The 26,323-nt window shown below is 39.5% G+C and overlaps 2 protein-coding genes across 18 annotated transcripts in view; one reads left to right on the top strand and one right to left on the bottom strand.

Moving 5' to 3' along the window:
- GPRC5B (G protein-coupled receptor class C group 5 member B) overlaps positions 1–16,446 on the top strand; it is a 153,783-nt gene extending 137,337 nt beyond the window's left edge. For 2 of the 3 annotated variants that reach the window (XM_053925827.2, XM_053925821.2), the window contains exon 4: positions 15,435–16,445. In XM_053925827.2, the coding sequence (XP_053781802.1) occupies positions 15,435–15,482 (48 nt within the window). In that variant the 3' untranslated portion in view covers positions 15,483–16,445. Of the gene's footprint in view, positions 1–15,434 lie in introns of all 3 variants that reach the window. The other variant, XM_053925811.2, reaches the window with a different exon arrangement.
- Positions 1–26,323, bottom strand: part of IQCK (IQ motif containing K) — a 217,422-nt gene that overhangs the window by 116,437 nt on the left and 74,662 nt on the right. For 14 of the 15 annotated variants that reach the window (XR_008427022.1, XR_008427025.1, XM_045195357.2 and 11 more), the window contains one exon: positions 10,016–10,100. The exons of the other annotated variant lie outside the window; for it this stretch is intronic. Coding sequence is in view for 12 of the 14 variants with exons in the window: in XM_045195357.2 (XP_045051292.2) it covers positions 10,016–10,100 (85 nt within the window). In the remaining 2 variants the exon portion in view is untranslated. The remainder of the gene's footprint in view (positions 1–10,015; positions 10,101–26,323) is intronic. 15 annotated transcript variants of the gene reach the window in all.

Here is a 26,323-nt window from a genome sequence, read left to right as displayed (position 1 = left end):
GGGAGAGAACTGAGGGAGCAGCAGCTAGGATCCTGGTGCAGGGTTCCCCCAAATGCAGGAGCCATGTTGCTCAGGAAGACCACTTGCCTACAAGAAGCAACAGCCTGAGGGGAAGCAATAGCCCTGCCTGCAGGAATTACTAGGCCCCACCCTGTGGCGCTTAAGCCTCACTGCTGGTTAAACAGTGATTACATTAACAACTGAAGGAGTCAGCCATAGACTGTAGATCCCTGCTAGTCTCAGACAGGCTGCCTAAGGCTAGGCTGGGACACTGTCTGACATTACCAGAAGCGGATCTAGAAAGAAAAAACAGTGGTAAATACTAGATGCTACCGAGACATATTCTGCCATGGTCTCCTTCCTGATCTGTGATATTTTCTTTCCTGCATAGCTTTTGGCATTCATTTCTTGTCCTTCAAGTTTGTACAAGTTAAGTCACTAGATTTTTTTTCAAGATTATATTTATTTTTAGACAGAGGGGAAGGGAGGGAGAAAAAGAGGGAGAGAAACATTAATGTGTGGTTGCCACTCATGCACCACCTACTGGGGGCTTGGCTCTCAACCCAGGCATGTGCCCTGACTGGGTATTGAACCAGTGACCCTTTGGTTTGCAGGCCAACATTCAATCCACTGAGCCACACCAGCCAGGGCTAAGTCACTAGATTTTATATTAGAGTTTATTTCAAATCTGATATTTTGCCGCTCCATTCTTTTACTCCATTTTACCTTCCCCTTTCCTCTTATTATTTTTGTTTTAAATTTTGTTTTGACTCTTGCTACAACTTGTTTCCATTCCACATTCTTACTACTTCTTCCCTCTACATCCTCTCAAAACCATTTTTCTTGTCATTGGTCATTTCACATTCTTTTTCCTGCTCTTAAAGTACCCTTGTTCTCTCTCCAACTTTATCAATCTTTGTTCATTGGTTGTGGATAAAATGGTTGTTATTGCATTTCTTCAATTTTATCTTTAGACCTTCACTATTTTGGTATTTCAAATCCCAAATTTTACCATTACCCTTTCCTACTTCATTCTGCTTTCCTCCTGTCCTTTCTTTTTTTCATCTCAAATTTTAAAATTTCCCTGTCTTAGCACGCTTTTCATTCCTCACTCTTATATTCCTCCCCCCTTTATCATCTCAAAATCACTTCCCTTTCCTCTAGAGATCTCTTGAGCTTTTATTTATTTCTTTTTTCCCTCTTATTCCAATGTCACCATTATTAATATTAGCTCATTTGTTGTTGATAGTGTACTGGTAGATCTTTTTCTCTAATTTGGTTCCTAATTGTTATATTTATTTACATATTCTCTCTCTCTCTAAATATTATATATAGAGAAAGAGAATATATGAATATATATATTTATTTTTTCCATTTTTTAATTTTATTGTTGTTCAAGTACAGTTGTCTTGACTTTTCCTGACACCTTTCCCACCCATCCTAGCCATTCCCACCTCCCTCCCCTGATTCCACACCCTTTGGTTGTGTCCATGTGTTCTTTATAGTTGCTCCTGAAAACCCTTCCCCCTTTTCCCCCTTCCCCCACCCCCTCATAATCTCCCCTCTGGTTACTGTCAGTTTGTTTTTAATTTCAATGTCTTTGGTTATACTTTGCATGCTTGTATGTTTTGTTGATTAGGTTCCAGTTAAAGGTGAGATCATAGGGTATTTGTTTTTTACTGCCTGGCTTATTTCACTTAGCATAATGCTCTCCACCTCCATCCATGCTGTCAAAAAGGGTAGGTGCTCCTTCTCTCTTTCTGCTGCATAGTACTCCATCGTGTAAATGTAACATAGTTTTCTGATCCATTCATTTACTGATGGGCACTTGGGTTGCTTCCAGTACTTGGCTATTATGAATTGTGCTGCTATGAATATTGGGGTGCACAGGTTTTTTTTGGTGTTTCAGGGTTCTTAGAAATAATACTAGTAGTGGAATTGTCGGGTCAAAAGGCACTTCCATTTTTAGATTTCTGAGGAAATTTCATACTGTTTTTCATAGTGGTTGCACCAGTCTGCAATCCCACCAACGGTACACTAGGGTTCCCTTTTCTCCACATCCTCTCCAACAGTTGTTGTTTGTTGAATCGTTTATGATGGCTATTCTCACTGGTGTGAAGTGGTATCTCACTGTGGTTTTAATTTGCATCTCTCTGATGGTTAGCGATGATGAGCATCTTTTTATACATCTCTGGATACTTTCTATGTCCTCCTTTGAGAAGTGTCTGTTCATGTCCTTTACCCATTTTTTAATTTGTTTTTTGTCTTCCTAGAGTGAACTCGTGTGAGTTCTTTACATATATTTTGGAGATCAAACCCTTGTCCGAGGTATCATTGGCAAATGTTTTCCCATACAGTTGGCTTTCTTTTCATTTTAATGCTGTTTCTTTAGCCTTGCAGAAGCTTTTTATTTTGATGAGATCCCATTTGTTTATTCTTTATGTCCCTCGCTCTAGTGGACATATCAGTGAAAATATTGCTGTATGGAATATCTGTGATTTTCCTATGTTCTCCTGAAGGGCTTTTATGGTATCACGACTTATATTTAAGTCTTTTATCCACCTTTAATTTATTTTTGTATATGGTGTATATAGTGATCAAGTTCGATTTTTTGCATGTAGCTGTCCAGATGTCCCACCATCATCTGTTGAAGAGGCTATTTTTCCTCCATTTTATGTTCCTGCCCCCTTGTCAAATAACTGACCATAGAGATTTGAGGTTTTTTCTGGGCCCTCTATTCTGTTCCATTGATCTGTGTGTCTGTACTTAGTCCAGTATCAGACTTTTTAAATTCCTGTGGCTGTGTAATATAGTTTGATATCAGTTATGGTGATCCCTCCTACTTTGTTCTTCTTTCTCAAAATAACTGTGGCTATTTGGGATCATTCATGGCTCCATATAAATTTTTGAAATGTTTGTTCTATACCTGTGCAACATGTCATTGGTATTTTAATAGGGATTGTGTTAAATCTGTAAATTGCTTTGGGAAATATGGACATTTTGATGATTTTCATTCTTCCAATCCATAAGCATGGTACACGCTTCAATTTTTTTTGTGTCTCCTTAATTTCTTTCTCAGTGTTGTGTAGTTACCTGAGTACAGGTCTTTTACCTCCTTGGTAAGGTTTATTCCTAGGTACTTTATTTTTTCGTGTTGCTATAGCAAATGGGAATTTTTCTCCTAATTACCAATTCTAATCTTTCATTGTTGGTGTATACAAATGCCTTCAATTCTGAATAGTGACTTTGGACCCAGCTTTTTTGCCAAATTTGTTTATTAGGTCGACTAGTTATTCTGGTGGCATATATAGGGTTTTCTATTTATACTATCATATCATCTGAAAACAATGAGAATTTTACTTCCTCCTTTCTAATTTGGATGCCTTTTATTCTCTTTCTTGTCTGTTTCCTGTGGCTAGGATTTCCAATACTGAACAGAAGTGGTGAAAGCGGGCACCCTTGTCTTGTTCCTGATCTTAGCGGGAAAACTTTTAGTTTTTGCCCATTGAGTATGATGTTGGCTATAAGTTTCTCCTATATGGCCTTTATTATGTTGAGGAATGCTCCCTCTACTCCCATATTGCTGAATGTTTGTATCATAAGTGGATGCCATACATTATCAAACACTTTTTCCACATCTATTGATATGATCATGTAATTTTTGTCTTTCCTTTGGTTTATGTGATTTATTACATTAATTGATTTGTGAATGTTGTACCATCCTCACATACCTGGGATGAATCCCACTTGATCATGTTGTATGATCTTTTTAATGTAGTCCTGGATGCAGCTTGCCAATATTTTGTTGAGGATTTTAGTGTCTATGTTCATCAGCTATATTGGCCTGTTGTTTTCTTTCTTTGTTGTGTCTTTATCTGGTTTTGGGATTAGGATGATGCTGGCTTTGTAAAAAGAGTTTGTGAGTCTTCCCTGTTCTTGGATTTTTTGCAATAGTCTGAGAAGGTTAGAGGTTAGTTCTATCTAAATGTTTCATAAAATTTTCCTGTGAAACCATCTGCTCCAGGGTTGTTGTATAATGAGGAGTTTTTTGATTACTGCTTAAAATTGCCCATCTGTTATCAGTCTTTTCAAGCTTTCTGTTTCTTCTAAATTCAGTTTTGGAAGATTATATTTTTCTAGAAATTTGTCCATTTCACCCCATTTTTCAAATGTCTTGGCATATAGTTCTTTGTAGTAATTTCCTACAGTCCTTTTTATTTCTGTGTTATTAGTTCTAATTTCTCCTCTTTCACTTCTGATTATATTTATTTGGTTCCTCTCCCCTTTTTTCTTGATGAATATAGTTAAAGGCTTGTTGATTTTGTTTATCCTTCAAAGAACATGCTCCTGGGTTTAATCATCATTTGAATTATTCTTTTAGTCTCTATGCCATTTAATTCTGATCTACTCTTATTTTCTTCCTTCTACTTGCTTTGGGCTTTATTTGTTGTTGTTCCCCCCATCTTGTAAATGTAAGGCTAGGGTGTTTATTTGAAATGGTTCTTCTTTTTTAAGTAGGCCTGTATCACTATGAAGTTCCCTCTTGGCACTGCCTTTGCTGTGTCGCAGAGGTTTTGGCCTGTTGTGTTTTCATTTTCATGTTTCCAGAAACTTTATGATTTCTTACTTGATCTCATTGTTAACCCATTCATTGTTTAATAACATGTTATTCAGTCTCCATTGATTTGATTTTTTTAAAGTTTTTTCCGTAAAGTTGGTGTCTAGTTTCAGTCCCTTGTTATCCGAGAAAATGCTTGATATGATTCAATTTTGTTGACTTTGAGGAGGCTTGTTTGTGTCATATCATGTGGTCTGTCTTTGGAAATGTTCCATGTGCATTTGAAAAGAGTGTATATTTTGCTTCTTTCAGGTGAAAGGTTTTCTATATATCAGTTAAGGCCATGTGACCTAGACTATCATTCTCTGGCATAGTAACCTTGTTTATTTCATTTAGACAATCCATTGTTGACACTGAGGTGTTAAAATATTCTACTATTAGTGTGATGCTGTGTATATCTTTCTTGAATTTCTCCACAATTTTCCTTATATATTTGGTAGTCCTATGTTGGGTGCATATATGTTTCCAATGTTTATGTCTTGTTGATGGATTCTTCCCTTGAGTACCATGAAGTGTCCTTCTGTGTCTCTTTATATAGCCTTTGTTTTGAAGTCTAGTTTTTCTAAATATTGCTACTCTGGCCTTTGCTGCTGCCCATTTTTTTTTTTTTTGGAATATTTTTTCCAACACTTCACTTTCAGTCTGTGTATGTCTTTTGTCCTGATGTAGGTCTCTTGTAGGCTTCATATGTGTGTGTCATGTTTTCTTATCTCTTCAGATACCCTAGGTCTATTAATTGCACTTACATTTAAGTTTATTATTAAGTCCTTATTCACTGCCATTTTACTCACTTCGTACCTGTGTTCCTATACCTCTTACTCTTTTTCTTCCTTTTCTTAAAGTAGATCCTTTAGCAATTCTTGCAGAGCTGGTTTGGAGGAGGTGTATTCTTTGAGCCTTCTTTTGTCTGGGAAACTCCTTATTTCACCTTCCATTTTATTTATTTTTTAAAAGATTTTATTTATTTATTTTTAGAGAGAGGGGATGGGCGGGAGAAAGAGAGGGAGAGAAACAATGTGTGGTTGCCTTTCATGTGCCCCCCTACTTAGGGACCTGGCCTGCAACCCAGGCATGTGCCCTGACTGGGAATTGAACCAGCAACCCCTTGGTTCACAGGCCCACGCTAAATCCACTGAGCTACACCAGCCAGGGCTCGCCTTCCATTTTAAATGGGGGCCTTGCTGGGTAAAGTAGTCTTGGTTGCAGGCTTCGCTTTTCATTGGAATATTTCTTGCCATTCTCTTCTGGCTTGTAGTGTTTCTGTTGAGAAGTCAGCTGCTGGCCTTATCAGAGCTCCCTTGTATATTACTTACTGTTTCTCCTTTGCTGATTTTAAGATTCTCTCTTTGTCTTTGAATATTGCCATTTTAATTATGATGTGCTTAGAGAGGGGCTCTTTTTGTTCATCCTCATTGAGACCCTCTGTGCTTCCTGGATTTGTGTGACATTTTCCTTCATCAAATCAGGGAAGTTTTCCTTCATTACTTTTTCAAACAGGTTTTCTATCCCTTGTTCTTCTTCTTCTCCTTCCAGCATACATATTACATGAATATTATTATGTGTCATGTTGTCCTGCATTTCCCTTAATTCTCTTCATTCTTATTGAGTCTCTTTTCCTTTTCTTGCTCTTTCTGAGAGTTTTTTTTCTACCTTGTCCTCCAGCATGCTGATTTGATCCTCTGCTTCATCTAGCCTGTTTTTGATTTCTTCTTCTCTGTTCTCAATTCAGAATTTGTTTTCTTAATTTCCTCCTGGCTCTTGTTCATAGTTTCTGTATTCTTTTTCACGTGGTTGTAGTTCTGAGTAAGTTCCTTGTAGCTTCCCTGTAATTTTTAGTTATTCTCACTGAGCTTATTGAGCTTCCTTATAATGATTTTTTTTTAATTCAGTGTCTGATAGATTACTTGTCTCTATTTCCCTTAACACTTGTTCTGAGAGAAACAACCTTCCTTCCTTTCATTGGGGGTATTTCTTTTCTTCCCATTTTGGGGGGATATTTTTCTTGTTTTCTTCTGCTCTTAAATTGAGCTGTTTTGACTCCCTGTCTTCATGGTATGAACTTCTATGATAAGAGACTCGTGTGATTTAGTGGTGCAGTCTCCTTGATCTCATGAACTTGATGCTATTGTGATGCCCTTTAGTCATTTATCTTGGCTCTCTGGATGTAATTGGGTTTTGATTTTTGTTGGGTTGTTCTTTGTTGTGTCCTTTCCTCCAGCTGGTTCACTGAGGGTCACTCCATCAACCTCTCATATGCTGTTGTTCAGGTGCTGCCAGAAGAAAACCACAAAGGCCAGGAAACAAATCCACACACACAAAAATAACTCCCACCCACAATCTCACTCTCAACAACAAATGAATCAGTATTAATAATGGTGTAAAGAGATTAAGACTATTATAAGAAAGGAAAGCGAATATGAGACAACCTACTGAAAAAAATAATTTTCAGTGGGTAGAAGGAGGAGCACTAATAAGAATAGGGAATCAAAGGAATGTGAAGAGAGAATGTAAGAAGACAGAATGGGGTAAGAGAAGGGAAATATGTATTATTAGGTTTATAAAGAAATTAAAATAAAATAAAATAAAGTGAGAGAGATAAAGTAAAACAGTAAATAAATCTTTAAAAAATGGTACCAAATTGGAGGGAAATATCCACCATAGCACTATTAACAGCAAATGAGCTAAAATTAATATAGGCTGGATGGGATTAAGAGTGAAAAAAGAAAGAAAACCTTAAGACATATCTAGAGGAAAGGGAAGTGATTTTTAGGTGATAGAGGGAGAGGGAATACTAAGCATGAGGGATGAAAACCAGGCTAAGACAGGGGAAATTTAAAATTTGAGACCAAAAAAAGAGTAGGAGGAAAGACCGGTAACATTCAAGATTTGAAATACAAAATTAGTGAAGATCTGGAGGTAAAATTGAAAAAATGCAGCATCTACTATCCTATCTATAACCAATGAGCAATGATTGCTAAAGGTAGAGAGAGAATGTGGTTATCTTAAGAGTGGGAAAAATAATGTGAAATGACCATTGAGAAGAAAGTTGATTTTGAGAGGCTAGACAGGGGAGAAATAGTAAGATTGTGGAATGTAAACAAGTTGTAGCAAGAGAAAACAAAAATAAGAAGAAGAAAGAAGAAAGTAAAATAGGGTAAGAGAAGGGTGGGGCAAAATATATGATTTGAAATAAACCATATTATAAAGTGTAGTGACTTAATTTGCACAAACTTGGAGGGCAAGAAATGAGTTACGAAGCTATACAGGAAAGAAAATATCGTAAGTCATGGAGAAGACCACGGTGGATTTCGTCTGGTATCATTTGTATTTGCCACTGTTTTTTCTTCCTCGATCTGCCTGTGGCGATGTCCGATGGTGACTCCGTCTGAACTTAGGCAGCCTGTTTGAAATTACCAGGGATCTACTGTCTGTGGCTGTCTCCTTAAATTGTTAATCTAGTCACTCTGCACTCAGCAGTCAGTCTTAAGCACCACAGAATTGGGCAGAAACTTTCCTGGGGTCAGGGTTATTGCTTCCCCTCAGGCTGCTGCCACTTGGAATGAAGTGGTCTGCCTAAGTAAGATAGCTGCTGCAGTATGGGAAATGACTCTGCACCAGGATCTGGTGGCTACTGTCTCAGTTCTCTCTCCAAAGCCTCTGTCACCAGTCTCTCTTCAAGTGTCTCTTGTCCACTCTACCCTCCTCCCTCCTTGGCGGGAGCCCAGGGAAAATGGTTGCAAATGAAAATGTACTATGTCTATGACTGACACATAATAAAGGGCTCTTTTCCCAACTTTCTATTGAAGGGAAATTAATTAATTCATCTCTTTCCCAAAAGCAAAATTTTGGAATGTATCTCTGATTGGATGTGCATTCCAGTTTAATAGGACATAAAGTCAACAATATTTTGTAAGTTCTACTGTTTCTTAATAAGCAATAAAATGTGTCAAGTGCTGGGTCAATTGACAAATGTCTGCTCTAGTGGGATTTTTCAGGATGTAATTCTTGATCATAGATACCACATTTAAAATTAAAATGGATTTAGAAACCATGGCTATATTGTTTTCTTTCTTTCTTTCTTTCTTTTTTTTTTTTTTTTTTTTTTTTTGTCTCCTAAAACCTTTACAGAGATACTAACTGTTAACGAGAACTTACAAGTCTGCCCTGGCTGGTGTGGCTCAGTGGATTGAGTGCTGGCCTGCAAACCAAGTGGTAGCTGGTTTGATTCCCAGTCAGGGCACATGCCTGGGTTGCAGGTAAACACTGGCCCTTTAAACAGCTCTTTGAGTCTCCAGCCATCCATCTCTGTCAGAGCTAAACCCTGCTGCTTTTTGCACCTGTATGTTATGTGTGTATGTTTTGTGCTCTGGTGCTCTAGGCTGGGGATCCCAGCTTAGGGTTTAGACCCCACACTTCTCAGGGGGATCCAACCAGCAGCTTATATATCCCTCTGGTGCTTCAGGTGCATCCTGTGGGCACCCACCAACCTTCTTGAGTCTCCACCGCACTCCCTACCAGTCACATTGTGCTGAAGCTGATTCTTCTGTCTGTCTGTGGTTATAAGGCTTCTCTCTTGCTGTTGTTCAGTTGTTTGTTCCAGGCAATTTCTCCACAATTTAGTTGTAATTCTAGATTGGTCCCGGGAGGAGGTTAATGAAACTTCCAATCACTCATCCTCCATTTGGTTCCCCAAGAGGTTGCACACTTTTTAGCATGAAATATACTCTCATATGTATTTGGTAAAAAATTTTTTAAAGTACCTCTTTCCTAAAGGGCCACATGCCAATTTGGATCAGGTGCTTTAGAAAGAAACTTGCCTTTTGACCTCAAAATTCGACTTCTACAATGCATTCTACATAAATAACCAGAGAAATGTGCAAAGATGGCTATATAAGGATGGGTATTGCAGCATTTATTATAAACTGGAAATAACCAATAGGAAAGTGGTTAGAAAGGACAAGTTTTATAAGAAATGGTTACTTTCTATGTTAGGTATTTAAATGTTATTAGGTATTAAGATTTTTATGATTTGGAAGATTTACACCAAAATGTCAAAATGATAAACTTTGGATCACAGCTATCCATGACTCAAAATTTTTATTTTTATTAGCTTTATGTAAATTACCTGGGTTTTCTAATTATTTTCTAAAACTGACACATATTGCTGTCTATTTGTGATATTATTTTTTAGGTAATACAGGCCGGTCCACCCAACTTTAAAGGTTGGAGAGTAATTTTAATGATAATTGCAAAATAAGTTTTGGTAAAATTTCTAAATCCCTCTTGAGAACTATTTTTCAAAGACTCCTATTTCTATCCTTGTTTCAAATTCATGGCCCATCCACATCACAAAAATTCCCTATGAAGCCCAGTGGCATAACTGTACATGCCTCTTACCAGGTAGGCTCTCCAGAACGACTGGATGCTCAGTGCTGCCTCCTCTTCTGTCAGCCGGAGGGAGAGTGGGATAGGTGGACGGGGGCTAAAAAGCAATAAAATGGTCATATGCCAATGAGAAACCATCCTTCAGCTGAGCAAGGCCTTTAACAACATAAGTGCCTCATTCACTGATAGAAAAGTTCAAACTTGGGTTAGCACTTTTTATTTTTAAATCCGGGATAATTTATTTGGTTTTTAACCAAAATAATTTTTAATGACTGTTAGCCTGCTCTTCTTTGAAGGACTGAGGGTGGTAAAGGTGTATGTCAGTCCTGAGAGTACAAGATACATGTTACTGACATAAGTCCATGGATACAGAACAAAAGACAGAGCAGCGGGGCCATTTCCACAGTGCATTATGACTGACACATAATAAAGGGCTTTTTTACCACTATGGAAAACAGTACAGAATTTCCTCAAAAAACTAAAAATGGAACTGCCTTTTGACCCAGCAATTCCATTGCTAGGATTATATCCTAAGAACCCTGAAACACAAATCCAAATGAACCTATGCACCCCAATGTTCACAGCAGCACAATTTACAATAGCCAAGGGTTGGAAGCAACCTAAGTGCCCATCAATAAATGAATGGATCAAAAAACTATGTTACATTTGTACAATGGAATTATATGCAGCAGAAAGAAAGAAGGAGCTCCTACCCTTTGTGACAGCATGGATGGAACTAGAGAGCATTATGCTAAATGAAATAAGCCAGGCAGTGAAAGACAAATACCATATGATCTCACCTTTAACAGGAACCTAATCAACAAAACGAACAAGCAAGCAAAATATAACCAAAGACACTGAAATTGAGAACAGGCTGACAGTGACCAGAGGGGAGAGGGGAGGGGATTATAGGGCAAAAGGGTGAAGGCTTTGCAGGAACAATTATAAAGGACACATGGGCAATAACAAGGAGGTGGAAACAGGGGAGGGAGGAGGGGAGGTTAGGAGTGGTGAGGAAGGGGGAGGGGAAAAGGCAGAAAACTGTGCTTGAACAACAATAAAAATGTTAAAAAAAAGTAAAATAAAGGGCTCTTTTCCCAACTTTCTATTGAAAGGAAACTAATTAATTTGTCTCTTTCCCAAAAGCAAAATATTGGAATTTATTTCTGATTGGATGTGCATTCCAGTATAATGTGACATAAAGTCAACAATATTTTGTAATTTCTACTGTATTTTTAAAATATATTTATTGATTATGCTATTACAGTTGTCCCATTTCCGCCCCTTCACTCAACTCCATCCTGCCCCCCCCTACATTCGCCCCCTATAGTTCATGTCCATGGGCCATACTTATAAGTTCTTTGGCTTCTACATTTCCTACACTATTCTTACCCTCCCCCTGTCTATTTTCTACCTACTATTTATGCTACCTATTCTCTGTACCTTTCCCCGCTCTCTCCCCCTCCCACTCCCCTATTGATAACCCTCCATGCGATCTCCATTTCTGTGGTTCTGTTCCTGTTCTAGTTGTTTGCTTAGTTTTCTTTTGTTTTGGTTTTAGGTGTGGTTGTTAATAACTGTGAGCTTGCTGTCATTTTTACTGTTCCTATTTTTTATCTTCTTTTTCTTAGATAAATACCTTTAACATTTCATATAATAAGGGCTTGGTGATGATGAACCCCTTTAACTTGACCTTATCTGAGAAGCACTTTATCTGCCCTTTCATTCTAAATGATAGCTTTGCTGGATACAGTAATCTTGGATGTAGGTCCTTGCCTTTCATGACTTGGAATACTTCTTGCCAGTCCCTTCTTGCCTGTAAGGTCTCTTTGGAGAAATCAGCAGACAGTCTTATGGGAACCCCTTTGTAGGTAACTGTGTCCTTTTCTCTTGCTGCTTCTAAGATTCTCTCCTTCTCTTTAATCTTGGCTAATGTAATTATGATGTGCCTTGGTGTGTTCCTCCTTGGGTCCAGCTTCTTTGGGACTCTCTGAGCTTCCTGGACTTCCTGGAAATCTATTTCGTTTGCCAGATTGGGGAAGTTCTCCTTCATTATTTGTTCAAATAAGTTTTCAATTTTTTGTTCTTCCTCTTCTTCTTCTGGAATCCCTATAATTCGGATGTTGGAATGTTTCAAGATGTCCTGGAGGTTCCTAAGCCTCTCCTCATTTTTCCGAATTCTTGTTTCTTCATTCTTTTCTGGTTGGATATTTCTTTCTTCCTTCTGGTCCACACCATTGATTTGAGTCCCAGTTTCCTTCACATCACTATTGGTTCCCTGTACATTTTCCTTTGTTTCTCTTCGCATAGCCTTTATTTTTTCATCTAATTTGTAACCAAATTCAACCAATTCTGTGAGCTTCCTGATTACCAGTGTTTTGAACTGTGCATCTGATAGGTTGGCTATCTGTTCGCTGCTGAGTTGTGTTATTTCTGGAGCTTTGATCTGTTCTTTCATTTGGGCTTTTTTTTTTTTTTTGTCTTGGTGTGCATGTTATATACAGGGGTGGAGCCTTAGGTGTTCACCAGGGCAGGGTAGCGCTGGTCACTGTGCTGTGACGCTGTACGTTGGGGAGGGGCTGAGAGGGAGTAATGGCGCCTGCTCCACTCTCTGCCGGATTTCAATCACTCCCTCCACTACCCACAATCAAATTGGGCCCCTCTGCTGCTAATTCCCAAGTGGGCGGGTGGGCTTGTGCAAGCTCTAGGCCCATGTGGGTCTCTCCAATGACCTCTCCTATGAGGCTGGGAGTTTCTCCTGCTGCCGCCTCAACCCCCATGGGTGTTTTCATTCAGAGGTTTGAGGCTTTATTTCCCGGAGCAGGAGCCCTGGGTTGTGTGGTCTGTTTCGCTCCCCCGCTGTTCCTCCTGATTTATCTATGTGTGAATGTGGGGCCGTGGGGTCTGCTAGCCATCGCATTGCCTGCCCCATTTGTTCCACAATCCGCCACCTCTCTGGGTCCGTCCCCCAGACTCCACGTTGCCTTGAGTCCTCTTCGCCCCTCCTACCGTCCTGGATGAATGTTTCTTCTTTATCTCGTTGGTTGTCGGACTTCCATGCAGTTTGATTTTCTGTCAGTTTCGGTTGTTTCTTGTTTTTAAATTGTTGTTGTCCTTCTTTTGGTTGTGTGAGGAGGCGCAGTGTGTCTACCTACGCCTCCATCTTGTCTGGAAGCCAGTTCTACTGTATCTTAATAAGCAATAAAATGCGTCAAGTGCTGGGTCAATTGACAAGTGTCTGCTCTAGTGGGATTTTTCAGGGTGTGATTCTTGATCATAGATACCATATTTAAAAACCATGGCTGTATTCTGTTTTCTTTTCTTTTCTTTTCTTGTTTTCTTTTTTTGTCTCCTGAAAGTTTATAGAGATACTAACTGCTAACAAGAACTTACAAGTCTGCCCTGGCTGGTATGGCTCAATGGACTGAGTGCTGGCCTGCAAACCAAGTAGTAGCTTGTTTGATTCCTAGTCAGGGCACATGTCTGGGTTGCAGACCAGGTCTTCGATGGCAGATGAGTGAGGGGCAACCACACATTGATGTTTCTCTCCTCTCTTTCTCCCTCCATTCCCCTCTCTCTAAAAATAAATAAATAAAATCTTTTTTTAAAAAAAGAACTTACAAGTCTGACTTAATTTTGGTTCCTTATGTTTCCCCAAAGCATAGCTTCCTCTGAAAAGCAGGATTCAAAATATTTCAGATGTAATACAAGAAAAACAAACTTCTGAAAGGACATGGGTCACATGAAGGCTGTTCCTAGGGCAAGATCTCAAAAATAATTTTGCAAGTGAGGGACTCCCAAGTGCCCTGACCTTTGAGCTCTCCCTAGTGACTGCCATCACTTGAGTTTACAGTGATCCCTATGTACAGACAGGTTAACTAACTTGTCCAAGTTCATACAGTTTGTAAGTGGCCTAGTCAGGGCCCAGACCCATCCAATCACAAAGCCCAGGCTTCCCTCACAAAGCCATGCTCACACCAGACCTCTCCTGGGCAAACACTTACAGAAGCCTAGGCTGGCACAGACTGCCAGACTAACTGGCAACAGTGCAGGATCTTCCAGGGTCTGGGGTTTTATTTCCCTCTAAATTTTGACTTAAAAACAACCACCGCCAAAGAAATCTCATCAATGTGTGAATGAATGAATGCTCCTTTGAGTTATTCCAGAATCCAAGAAATCAAATCCAGGATGAACCATGGAGACTAATTAGCAAGACCATTTCTAGTAGTCAGTGATGTTGCCAGGTGCTGGTTCTCCAGTCACAAGGTCCTTCCTTTCTAACATACCAATAAAGGAGACTCACCTACTTTAGAGAGACAATTATACCCACAAAATGACAGCAATATTAGAAACCTTTACCTAATGTCCTATTTCCATTTTGATTTGAATGGTGTTGGCTTTTTTTTCCAGGTCCTATTTTTGTTTTCATTTCTTTTTTACTATTTTCTGTTTCTTTGAGCTGTAGAGGAGCAATCATATTTTGCTGGAGGTGCATCAGCTCCCTGCATTCCACAGTAAATGTCTCTCTTCATCCACCACTCTTAATTCTCTAAATCTCAATGTATGACAGCAACAAATCTCATTCCCTTAGGAATTCATCTTCACTAGTTAAAAAACAATGGCTTCTAGGAAGACCTCAGTGTTTCTCAGATCTTGGTGTGCCAAGAGTGAACTTAGGAGACTAATGCTATCATGAATTAATACTGGTTGGTATTTACTGAGACCTTTTCCAGTTTCCTCCTCCTGCCAGATTTGCTCCTTGTGCTCCAGCTGTGCTGGCCATTTTAATCTCCTCCAATGTGCCCTCCCAACTCAGGGCTTTGCTGAGGTTTTTCCTCTGCCGCCAGGATCCTCCTACTTCAGTCAGGACACTGCATAGTGTAGGTTGTTCTCTCAAGGGCACCCAGCTGGGCAGAGAGAATTCAAACCCCACCCAGCTCTGCTCAGTAAGCCATGCTTAAGGGTGAAGGCTGCCTCTACCCTAGGCTAGGAGTGTGTTTCCTTAATTTACTAAAAGGCACCTTTGGGTTGGGGGAGCTGACACCTCTTTTTCCCAATTCACCCTTATTCTTTCTTCCTCTCTCTTCTTGAATGCTATTGAAGGATTTTTCTCATTAGGTCAGGGCCCAGTGGAGTTCTGTGCAATTTTCCTTTCTAGTCCTTGGCCCAATTTGGAGATAGAAATCTGGTTACCTAATTAATGCCCAAGTCCTCAACTGAACTGAACGTGCCACAAGGACACAGACAGGACTTGTGTTTACTTCTCTTGGTAGTTCCAGCACTCAGGACAGTATTTGGCACATTATAGATACTCAATAAATATTTGTGGCATGAGCCTCTATGCCTGGCATAGTGTGTTAAGAACTTTCCACACACAATTTCATTAAATCCTTACAACATTAATAATGAGTTATTATTATTCTTCTTTCAGAGTGAAGAGACTAAGGATAAGAAGAATGAAGAGACCTGTTCAAGGTGACTGACCATTTTTTGCTGAGAATGCAAACTGGCCAGGAAACAAAGAGAATGGCCCAAAGAGAAGAGGACAGCTCACAAGTTCACTAGTAGGGAATAATGGATCTCACAGCTGCAAGTGTCAAACAAAGGAATACCCAGTCACTTGCCCAGAAGAAGGAAATGAGGGTGAAAAAGCCATAGTCATAGAAAATAGCCTCTTCATCACTCCTTACAGTAATAATTTGGCAGATATTCTCTTGTCTGAAGCTTCACAGGTACTGTCAGGACAGAACTAAGTGGAGTTCATCACTTGTATCTGGGGAACATTGGATGGTGCCTTTCCATTCAACACAATTTTTCTGCTTAAATATGTTTTCTTTCCTGATTTCATGAAATAATCAAAGTAACAGTATTCCTGTTTTGGAACAGCAGTAGGAAAGGAGAATTGCAAATTTGGGACTAACAGGCTGGGTGGGCTTTCACCAGTAATGAAACCTTCAATTGCCCTGCATCACAGTATTTCCAAGGTGAAATGAGATTTCTAATAGGCCATTCAGCAGTAATATGAGGCCACCTTTAGTGACATCTCTGCTTTCATGGCTAAATAAGAGGCACTGTCTAGTTCTCAAACCAAGAATAAGTATGATAAGCCAGTCTAAGTCAGACTAAATTAAAAGGACTTAATCTTTGGAAAGTCATCCCTGGGAATTACCAATTATTTCAGCAGGCCAGTTTGCAGGCAAAGAAGCCATGCCAGGCCCTTTGCTCTCTTTTAGAATCAGTGCAACTGGCTTCAGGTCAAATAAAAATAAGAGATTGAGTAGAGGCAACCGCTAATCATGGGGAACCGGAGAGGGAGAGAAGATGAGCATGTCAATCATAGAAGGCAGTTGAAGTTCCTCAAGGGTTTAAATCAGATATCCTCAGAGTAGACAGGTTTGTGTGTTCCAAAGGCCAAAACAGTACTGCTGAGTATTTTTCCAATAAAACTTGTTTTATTGGTAATGTTCATTTGTCACATTCTTCTTTTTTCTCAAGTTAATTCATGTGAATTAAATATATCTGAATCTCAAGAATCAATACTTTAATTCTGAGAGGGAACAAGTTAATTTTTCTGATAGTGTGTGTATGTATAAACACACACACACACACACACACACACACACACCTTTCCCCTTTTTTGGATGCTAAGTAAAAGATCTGTAGGACCTAAGGAAGCTTATAATACACACAAGAGAATCTGAGAAGTTAGTCTTTTTTTCTTTTATTGATTCTAGAGAGAGGGGAAGGGAGGGAAAAAGAGAGAAACATCAACTGGTTGCTTCTTGCATGTGCCCTAACTGGGAATCAAACTGGTGACCTTTCAGTTTGCAGAATGATGCCCAACCAACTGAGCCAGCCACATGGGCCGAGTTACCAGTGCTCACCAGCCAGGACTGAGAAGTTACTCTTTATTAATTTTTCCACCCAGTTCTAAGACAAGAGGTACCATCCAAAATGTCATTTAAGCAAAATGAGGCAGAAAGGAGAAAAGCTTGCTTTATATTGAAAACTGAATGTCAGGATCCAAAGTCTATCTACTTTTCATTAGGTATTATACCAATTGTTGCCTTAGAACATGAGTACACAAAGCCACTTACAAAATGACACAAACTCTAAATCAACCATTGCTCATAAAGCCTTTCATGAGCCCAGTATTTGATAATGTCCACCCTCATATTCAGTAAAACAGATTACCTATCCCTGCTGTCAGCCTTCATTGGTTTCCCAAACATTCTCGTTGAAGACATCACGGTCTTGAGTTATGAATTTCCAATATTTGAAAGAAGTACAATAGAGGTTAACTGTAACAGTCCATCCAGACATAGAGTGACTAGCCATTAGGATGGAATCTTATAGAATTCTTTCAATCCCAGCCTTTTGTAATATGAGGAATAACTCCAAAAATCAGTAGGGAGAGCCAGCTGCCTGACTCTAGTGGCCTTAAAAGCACATTGAGAAATCATCATTTCTAGGACATGATTTTCCACCCGCTTAGCAACTCCACCCTGGAAAACCAAGAAGCAATTACCCAGCATCAGGCTGAATTATTCTCCTAGGTAAACAGAGTCAGGTCCTAGTTTACCACCCTTTCACTGGAAGCTACACATGGGCCGAGTTACCAGTGCTCACTAAACAACCTGCTGCAAGACCACATGCTCACCTTGGATTGCATGTATAACCATGTTCAAAATCAGGGCAGTGCAACTTGTGCTTTTTGATAAATATGTCCTGATTGCTGTATTATTTATTTAGTCTCTCTCCTCCTGCTCCAAATGGTGAGCCCAGGCAAGGCATGAGTGGGCAGAGAGGTAGGTGTTTACAGGAAGAGCAGACCATCTTCCTCCTATGAGTAGTAAAGCAACCTTCCCAACCCTTCCAAACCAATATGAAGGGGATCTGAACTTGTTTTCTGCCATGAATCCCTTTCTCCTTTGGCAGTTGGGAGTCCTCAGAATGTTCTTTAAAACATAAAAACATAAGATTACAAAGCAAACCAATTATATTGAAATACAGTTATCAAAACATATCGATAGTAATATTGCTGCTTCTAAATTATGCAGTAATTAGGAAGAGCTAATGCAGCTCAGTTAACTAATGTAATGAGTGACAATTGGAAATAATATTTTGCAATCACTGCACCGACTATAATATAACATGAAAATGTCTGATTGCTATTAGTGACAAAGTCACAGGTACTATGAATACTGCTGAGGTTTGCTGCACACAGTTACAGACTAGTGAAAATAAAGAGGTCATTTCCCCCTTCCTTCAGGGATCCCTGAATCATACACAGTTATGGCAGGAGGTGGGCAAAGGAGAAAGATGAGTTTTACTCCCAGGATGGGACTAAAGATTAAGGATTTAAAAATAAACACGATGAGTATGAACAGTGAAATAAGACTATCTAAAAACAAAGTGACCAGGTAGTTTTGGAATTTGGCCCCCCAAAGTTATTAAAGGGTGGCTTCCTAGATGGAAGAGAGATTCAATGTACTATAGTGGGGCAGTTATTGGGAATAAAAAGAAATAAAAAGTTCGTTTTATTCCCAGTAACTTGTCATTCTTCACTAAACCCATTAAATTTTCCAAACAGAACTTTTTTTTCTCACACTTCATTTCAGTCAATGGCTCTCCATTCAGACGGTTGCTCAGACCAGAAGTTTCCAAGTCATACTTGAATTCTTTCTCTTTCACCCATATCCAATCCAGCAATAAGTCATGTTTCCAATATCAACCTCTTCTTGCCTCCTCATTCCAAGCTGCCATCATCTCCTCACTGGCCTCCCTGTTTACCCTATTACAGCTGCCTCCAGTCAACTCCCCATCCAGCTGCCAGAGTGATCTTTTTTAAAGATAAATTGGATTATTACACTCTTCTGCTCAACACCCCCCCTCAACCCCATAGCTTCCCAGCACACTCAGAAGAAAGAAGAAAAATTCAAACTCTGTTGGGAACTGCCCTGCCTGGTTTCAGAAGCTGTAAACCCCCATGGTTAAGGCTGAGTCAGAATTGGGACCATAAGACACTAAGGAGACAAAGCTTATCTCCCTGGCAGGTGTACCACCTCTGCCCACTTCACCCTGCTTGGCCCTGAGCTTGACCAGTTAGCCAATGATGGGTAAGAATCCTCAAGGGAGGATCAAACTAAGACAGGCATGGTCACGCAAGAGGCCCACAGGGAAGGACTCAAGGGGCTATAGAAAAAGGGGGTGATGGACCCTCGCCCCTCGGCTTTGACATAGCCTGAGTCCTCATTCTGTCTGCAAGAAGTCTCCTAATCTCTTGGCTGCCTTACTTCCCTTGCCTGACAAGCCTGAAGCAATAACAGAGGGCAGTGCAGTCCTGGGCTGGGAGGGGAGGATCCCCTGGGGAATCAGGCCTAAGAAAAATACATACATTCCTGTGAAACCTACTTAATTTGTACCCTCAGCTCAAAAGATAAGGGTCCAGACCTGAGATGAGTCTGGCGCCTAAAGTTTTATGGCCCTCTAACTAATTGGCTATAACTCAGAATAAGCCCTCAAAGTTCTCTGTAAATCATGTATTGTTTAACCCTTACTGGCTGACAATGATTGATGAACTTTATCTGTATTCCTGTGCAAATGAACCTAATAAAAACCCATGGAGGGAAAGGCTCTGGGCCCTTCTCCTTTGAGAGATCAGCCACCTCTCTTCCCCAAGCAGATCATGTCTTGGTAGACTTACTCTTCATCCATGGCGGACAGGGGCTGCATTAAAGCTCCCCGACAAAACTCTTTATCATGGTGTCCAAGGCCCTACCCCAGTTGGACACAGCTCAGCTAACCTCTCTGGCCTATTTCCTACCACTCTCTCAGCTTCCCTTATCTCTTCCTGCCTCACTGGCCAAGTCTGTGCCTTCCTCAAGGCCTTCATGTGGCTGTTCCCTCTGTTTGGAACACTCTTCTGTTGATCTCTGTAAGGCTGGCTCCCCATTTGTCATTCATGCTCTGTGTACATGTCACTGTGTTAGATAGGGGAGCCTTTCCTAGCAACTCTATCTAAAACACTACCACCTCTCACCCAGACCTGTCACTCTCTGTCCACTTACTCTGATTTATTTTTCTTCAGTACCTGAATCTTCTTTACATCATACAGTAAGTTTCTTAGCTCGGTTATTGTCTAGCTTCCCGCTACCATGTAAACTCCATTAGGCCAAGTCTTTCTCTTGTTCTCCACTCTATCCATGGTACCTAGAAAAGTGCCTAGAACAAAGTAGGCAGTTAATGAATATTTTCAAATGAATGACTATTACTATAGATAAGAAAAGAGAGAACATTCTTTAACGTTAGAATTTACCAGTGAGAGAGCTGAGTTTCACTTGCTCTTGTAATTCTGACCTTCACTTGCTTTATAATTCTTCTATCCATGTTTTATCATGCCAAAGCAGCAACTACTACCCTCTTAACATCGAGAATAAAAGTTACCATTCTTTGACTATATACTCTGAGCCCTCTGAAGTGGATAAGTTTTATTTTTATCTGCCCATCATTTCCTTCCCTCTTCTTTTGGTATCAGTCCTGAAATTTTCTTTGACAGGTCCCCCTTCATGAGTAGGGTACAATATGGATCACAGTGCCTTGCCCTCCTGGGACCAAGGAGTTCACATGGGACCCAAGCTTAGCCAAGCAGATGCTGATTCCCTGGATCAAGAATCTTGAGTAGACTGTCAGAGACTAGAGAATTCTTCCTGGCAGTGGTGTCTTGAAGACAGGTCATTAGCCTAGTCTCCCTAGATCCCTCTACCTGCTTTCTAAGGCCAGATCCTTCATGTTTGTGAGTTATATTTTTATGTCCAATATATACCCTTTTTTCTTAAGTAGCCCTTAAATTTCTGTGGCTTGCAATAAAGAACTCTGATACCGTCTTTAACCCTCACAGCAACTCTCAATGTAGGTATTATTTCTATTCCATGGTAGAAGAGAGGAGCATAGCTCAGAGATGTAAAAGGATCAGTTCCATGGGATCAGGCTATGGTACGATGCGTAACAGGCTCCCAAGATGTCCACATCCAATCTCTAGACCGTGAACATATACGTTCCCTTATATGGCAAAAGGGACTTTGTAAATGTGATCTTGAGGTTATCCAGGGAGGCCTAATAATATAATCACAAGGGTCCCTGTGACATGGAGGCAGAGGGGGATACTACTACAGAAGTAGGAAGAGTGACAACAGAAACCAGAGATCAGAGTATTCTGGAAGGGTCACAAGCCCTCTTAGAATACAGGTGGCCTCCTGAAACTAGGAAAAGCAAGAAAACAAATTTTCTCCCAGAGCTTCCAGAAAGAACTGGTAGCCTCCAGAGCAATTTTTGGGTAATTTCTTAAAGAAATTAATACAACAACTAATAAGGCAGAGCTAAAATTGAGACCCAGATGTGTCTGCCATGCTGCCTGTGCATGGGTTTCCTGAGCTTGTTCCCTGAGTCACCTACAAACAACAGGAGGAAGGAAATAAAGCAGTACGGTTTGCCTCAGAGAGGGGGCCATCCACATGCCAAACCTCAAGATTTATGAATCCCAGCATGTCCCAAATTCAGGAAACAGCTCATCTTCCTGTTTGAAGATAAACGCTAACATAAAGAACAAACACAATTTAGTATCTCCATGAGACTCTCTGGCTTCTGAAATTACTGAAACAGAAATTTACCTTGCCATAAGACAAAATAAAAGTGTTTTTTCAACAGGGAATGGAAGAAAATTTTCTGCCATGCCACCATTTAATTATGATCTCTTGTGTAAAATGCATTCTGTTTACTGTGCTATTTTGAAACCATGAGCATTTTTGGTCCCACTGTTAACTTCAGAACAACATACTATCATACAGGTGATGCTTGTCCTCAAATGGCATGGTGACACTTTTGTTTTCACCTCAGGTTTTGATTATAAGATAGATACCTTTCGGCTGCATGAAAGTGTTGTGGATTTTTTTCCTTTTGCTTATCTAAGGGTAGAACTTAGCTGAAAAGACATTTCATCCAAACTAACACTTTTTTTTTTCTCTTCTAAAACACAGTCTTTGTTTCATTGAAGGTATCAGCTTTAAAGAGGTCTTTCATGAACTTTCTCCCCTGGGACATGGGACCAGATAGGCAGCAGCGTATTTTGGTTCATGGTACTTATTTAGTGATTTATTCTTGCAAATGAACCTCACTAATTCTTTTTAGTCAAAATAGAAAGCAAAAGTCTTCCTGCTCTTAACATTGATGGCAAATAATTTCACTGCTTCTGACTGACCGGTTGAATCAGGACTGTACCACAAAAGAAAATAGTGCTGGATTTGTAAATAGAAGCGAAGCCAACAGGAGAGATGATGCAATCCATCACTGCTGAAAGGTCAGGAAGAAAACACTCTCTCGCCCAAACTTTGATGAAAGTATGCCGTACCCTATATTATTGCTCCCATTATTACTCCTTTCCCAGTAAGAGAATTCTGCATCCCTGCTCCTTGCCATATGCCTTTCAGTTTTTCCCTTTTGGTGGTGTCAACTTCCCTAGAGCACTGCCATGGAGTTTCGCCATGGGACTTGTGCTGACCAATGAAATGTGAGCAGAAGGAATGTTTGCCATTGCTCTTCTCCTTCATCTTGGGTACAAGAATGAAAAGACACATGGAGAAAAGCCAAAAGTGACACAGAGCCAACATATATTCAGTGAAGGATACACATTTGTAGTTATGAGGCACTGAGATTTGAGGGTTGTTTGTTACTGCAGCAGGACCTAGAAAAAGCCGACTAATACAGAATACTGGAGAGTAGTTGGGTAAGTACCATGCAGGAAAATGTCAGTTGGGACTCTTGTTTGCAAGCATTAGAAGCATAACTCAAACTGATCTAAGGAAAAGAAAAAACAGTATTTATTGGCTCACTTAACTAATAGAGGTAGAGCTGGCTTTAGGGATGGACAGATAAAGAGGTTCAAAATGATGCTATAGGGACTCAGGCCCTGGCCATTTCTCAGTTCTGTTGTATATAAGGCATAATCTCTCTGTAGCTCAAGGCTTATCACCTCAAAGCCCAGCTCTACAGAAAAAGAGAAAAACTTTCCTGGTTGCATCTTGAAAAATCTCTGGATTATCTCTGATTGAAGCAACTTGGAGTAACCATCATGGTAAGGTGGATTCACTGCTGGGATTAGCCAGGCCTGGCTCACACATCCAGCTCATAGCCAAGGTGGGATCAGCTAGCTCACTGTCTACCTGAACTGAAAATGGGGAAGGTGATCCTCCCAGGAACACAGGAAGTACTGTAACCAAAAGAGGGAAGAAATCAGGCAAGGCTGGAAAGAAACATAAATGTCGACCACATATAGCAAGAAAATGGAATAAAAGAAATAGAATAAATACACTTTAGTTTTATAATTGTTTTTAATTCTTAAATTAATTCTGTGGACAATAGAAAACTAAACAATTATAAAGAGAAGAAAATAAAAGCCATGTTCTTGCTGTTTGGGGTGAAATATAGTTTTGAAGGAGGTTTTTTTTGCTCTAGTGTTATTTTATGATGAGCCTTGATTTTAAAAATTTCCTTTTCACTCTAGTTTAACAAATATGTGTACTTTATATATGATAAATCTTGTTATTCTTATAAACTAAGAGAATTTTTAAAGGATTGTCAATGTTCCTGGCTATGTAAAAATGCAGTATCTTTTTTTAAGTCATGGAAAAGAAATGGGTAACTGAGTATGTCAAATTGTGGGGAAACTTTGTGAGGAGACATCATCATTTTCTGTAATAGAAATCAGACCCCAGCTGATTTGTCCCATGACAAATAACCCCAGCCTCCCAGCCGTGATCTGATGATACAATGATATTGAGCATTGAAATTAGCAGGGTTAAATTCATCTTACCAAAAGACCCAGAAGGTAACTTCATAATACTCAAAGGAAGAATCAACCAAGAAGACATAAACATTGTAAATATATATGCACCCAACATAGGAGCACCCAAATACATAAAGAAAATCTCTGAGGACCTCAAGAAAGATATTGACAGCAACACAATTATAATAGAGGATTTTAACACCCCACTGTCAAGTATGGACAGATCTTCCAAATAAAATATCAACAAAGATATTCTGGCATTGAACAACACCTTAGATGAAATGGACTTAACTGATATATATAGAGCCTTTCATCCCAAAGAAGCGAAATACACATTCTTTTCAAGTGTACATGGAGCTTTTTCAAAGACAGACCACATGATAGGACACAAAGCAAGCCTCAACAAATTCAAGAAAATTGAAATCATATCAAGCATTTTCTCTGACCACAAGGGACTGAAACTAGAAACAAACCCCAAAGGAAAAAAAACCCAAAACACTCAAAGTCATGGAGATTGAACAGCATGCTATTAAACAATGAATGGGTCAAGGATGAGATTAGGGAAGAAATCAAAAAGTTTCTGGAAACAAATGAAAATGAACTCACAACAACCCAAAACCTATGGGACACAGCAAAGGCAGTCCTGAGAGGGAAGTTCATAGCAATACAGGCCTACCTTAAGAAGTTAGAAACAGTTCACACAAACAACCTAACCCTATGCCTACAAGAACTGGAGGAACAACAACAAAGACAGCCCAGAGCAAGCAGAAGGAAGGAAATAACCAAGATCAGAGCAGAACTAAATGACATAGAGACTAAAAGCACAATTCTAAGGATCAATGAATCGAAGAGCTGGTTCTTTGAAAACATAAACAAAATCAACAAGCCTTTAAGCAGGCTCATCAAGAAAAAAAGAGAGAGGACCCCAACAAACACACTTACAGAGAGAGAGGAGAGATCACAACTGATACCACAGAAATACAAAGGACTGTAAAAATCTACTATGAAGAACTGTATGCCAAGAAATTTGAAAACCTAGATGAAATGGACACATTTCTAGAAAAAATATAATCATCCAAAACTGAATGAAGAAGAAGCAGAAAACCTGAACAGACCAATAACAGCAGACAAAATTGAAGCAGTCATCAAAAACCTCCCAACACACAAAAGCCCTGGACTAGATGGTTTCACAGGAGAATTCTACAAAGCATTCAAGGAAGAGCTAACCCCTATCCTTCACAGACTATTTGAAAAAATCCAAACTGATAGGAGACTCCCAAACTCTTTTTATAAAGCCAGCATCATCCTGATCCCAAAACCAGATAAAGACACAACAAAGAAAGAAAACAACAGGCCAATATCACTGATGAACATAGACGCTAAAATTCTCAACAAAATATTGGCAAATCACATCCAGCAATACAGTAAAAAGATCATACACCATGACCAAGTGGGATTCATCCCAGGGATGCAAGGATGGTACAATATTCGCAAATCAATAAACATAATACATCACATCAACAAGAGCAAAGACAAAAATCACATGATCATATCAATACATGTGGAAAAAGATTTTATAAGATTCAGCACCCATTTATGACAAAAACACTCAGCAAAGTGAGAATAGACGGAGCATTCCTTAATATAATAAAGGCCATATTGAGACACCTACAGCCAACATCATGCTCAATGGACAAAAACTTAGAGCTTTCCCACTAAGATCAGGAACAAGACAAGGATGCCCTCTCTCACCACTCCTATTCAACATAGTACGGGAAGTGATAGCCACAGCAATCAGACAAGAAAAAGAAATAAAACGCATCCAAATTGGAAAGGAGGAAATGAAACTGTCACTGTTTGAAGATGACATGATATGTACATGGAAAATCCTATAGACTCCACCAAAAAACTACTCGACCTAATAAATAAATTTGGCAGAACAGCTGGGTAAAAAGTCAATACTCAGAAATCAAAGGCATTCCTGTATACCAACAACAAAACTGCAGAAACAGAAATCTGGAAAAAAAAATCCCATTTGATCTAGCAACCAGAAAAATAAAGTACCTAGGAATAAACCTAACCAACGAGGTAAAAGACCTGTACTCAGAAAACTACACAACACTGAAGAAAGAAATTAAGGAAGACACAAACAAATGGAAGCATGTACCATGCTCAAGGATTGGAAGAATTAACATCATCAAAATGGCCATAATACCCAAAGCGATTTATAGATTCAATGCAATCCCTATTAGAGTACCCATGACATATTTCACAGATATACAACAAACATTTCAGAAATTTATGTACAACCATACATGACCCCGAGTAGCTGCAGCAATTTTGAGAAAGAAGAACAAAGCAGGAAGGATCACAATACCTGATATCAAACTGTATTACAAGGCCACTTTAATCCAAACAGCCTGGTACTGGCATAAAAACAGGCACATAGACCAATGGAACAGAACAGAGAGCCCAGAAAT

This window comes from Desmodus rotundus, chromosome 1 (genome assembly GCF_022682495.2).
Source record: "Desmodus rotundus isolate HL8 chromosome 1, HLdesRot8A.1, whole genome shotgun sequence".
In the NCBI taxonomy this organism is placed as follows: Eukaryota; Metazoa; Chordata; class Mammalia; order Chiroptera; family Phyllostomidae; genus Desmodus; species Desmodus rotundus.
This window is presented reverse-complemented; position numbering and strand designations above follow the sequence as displayed.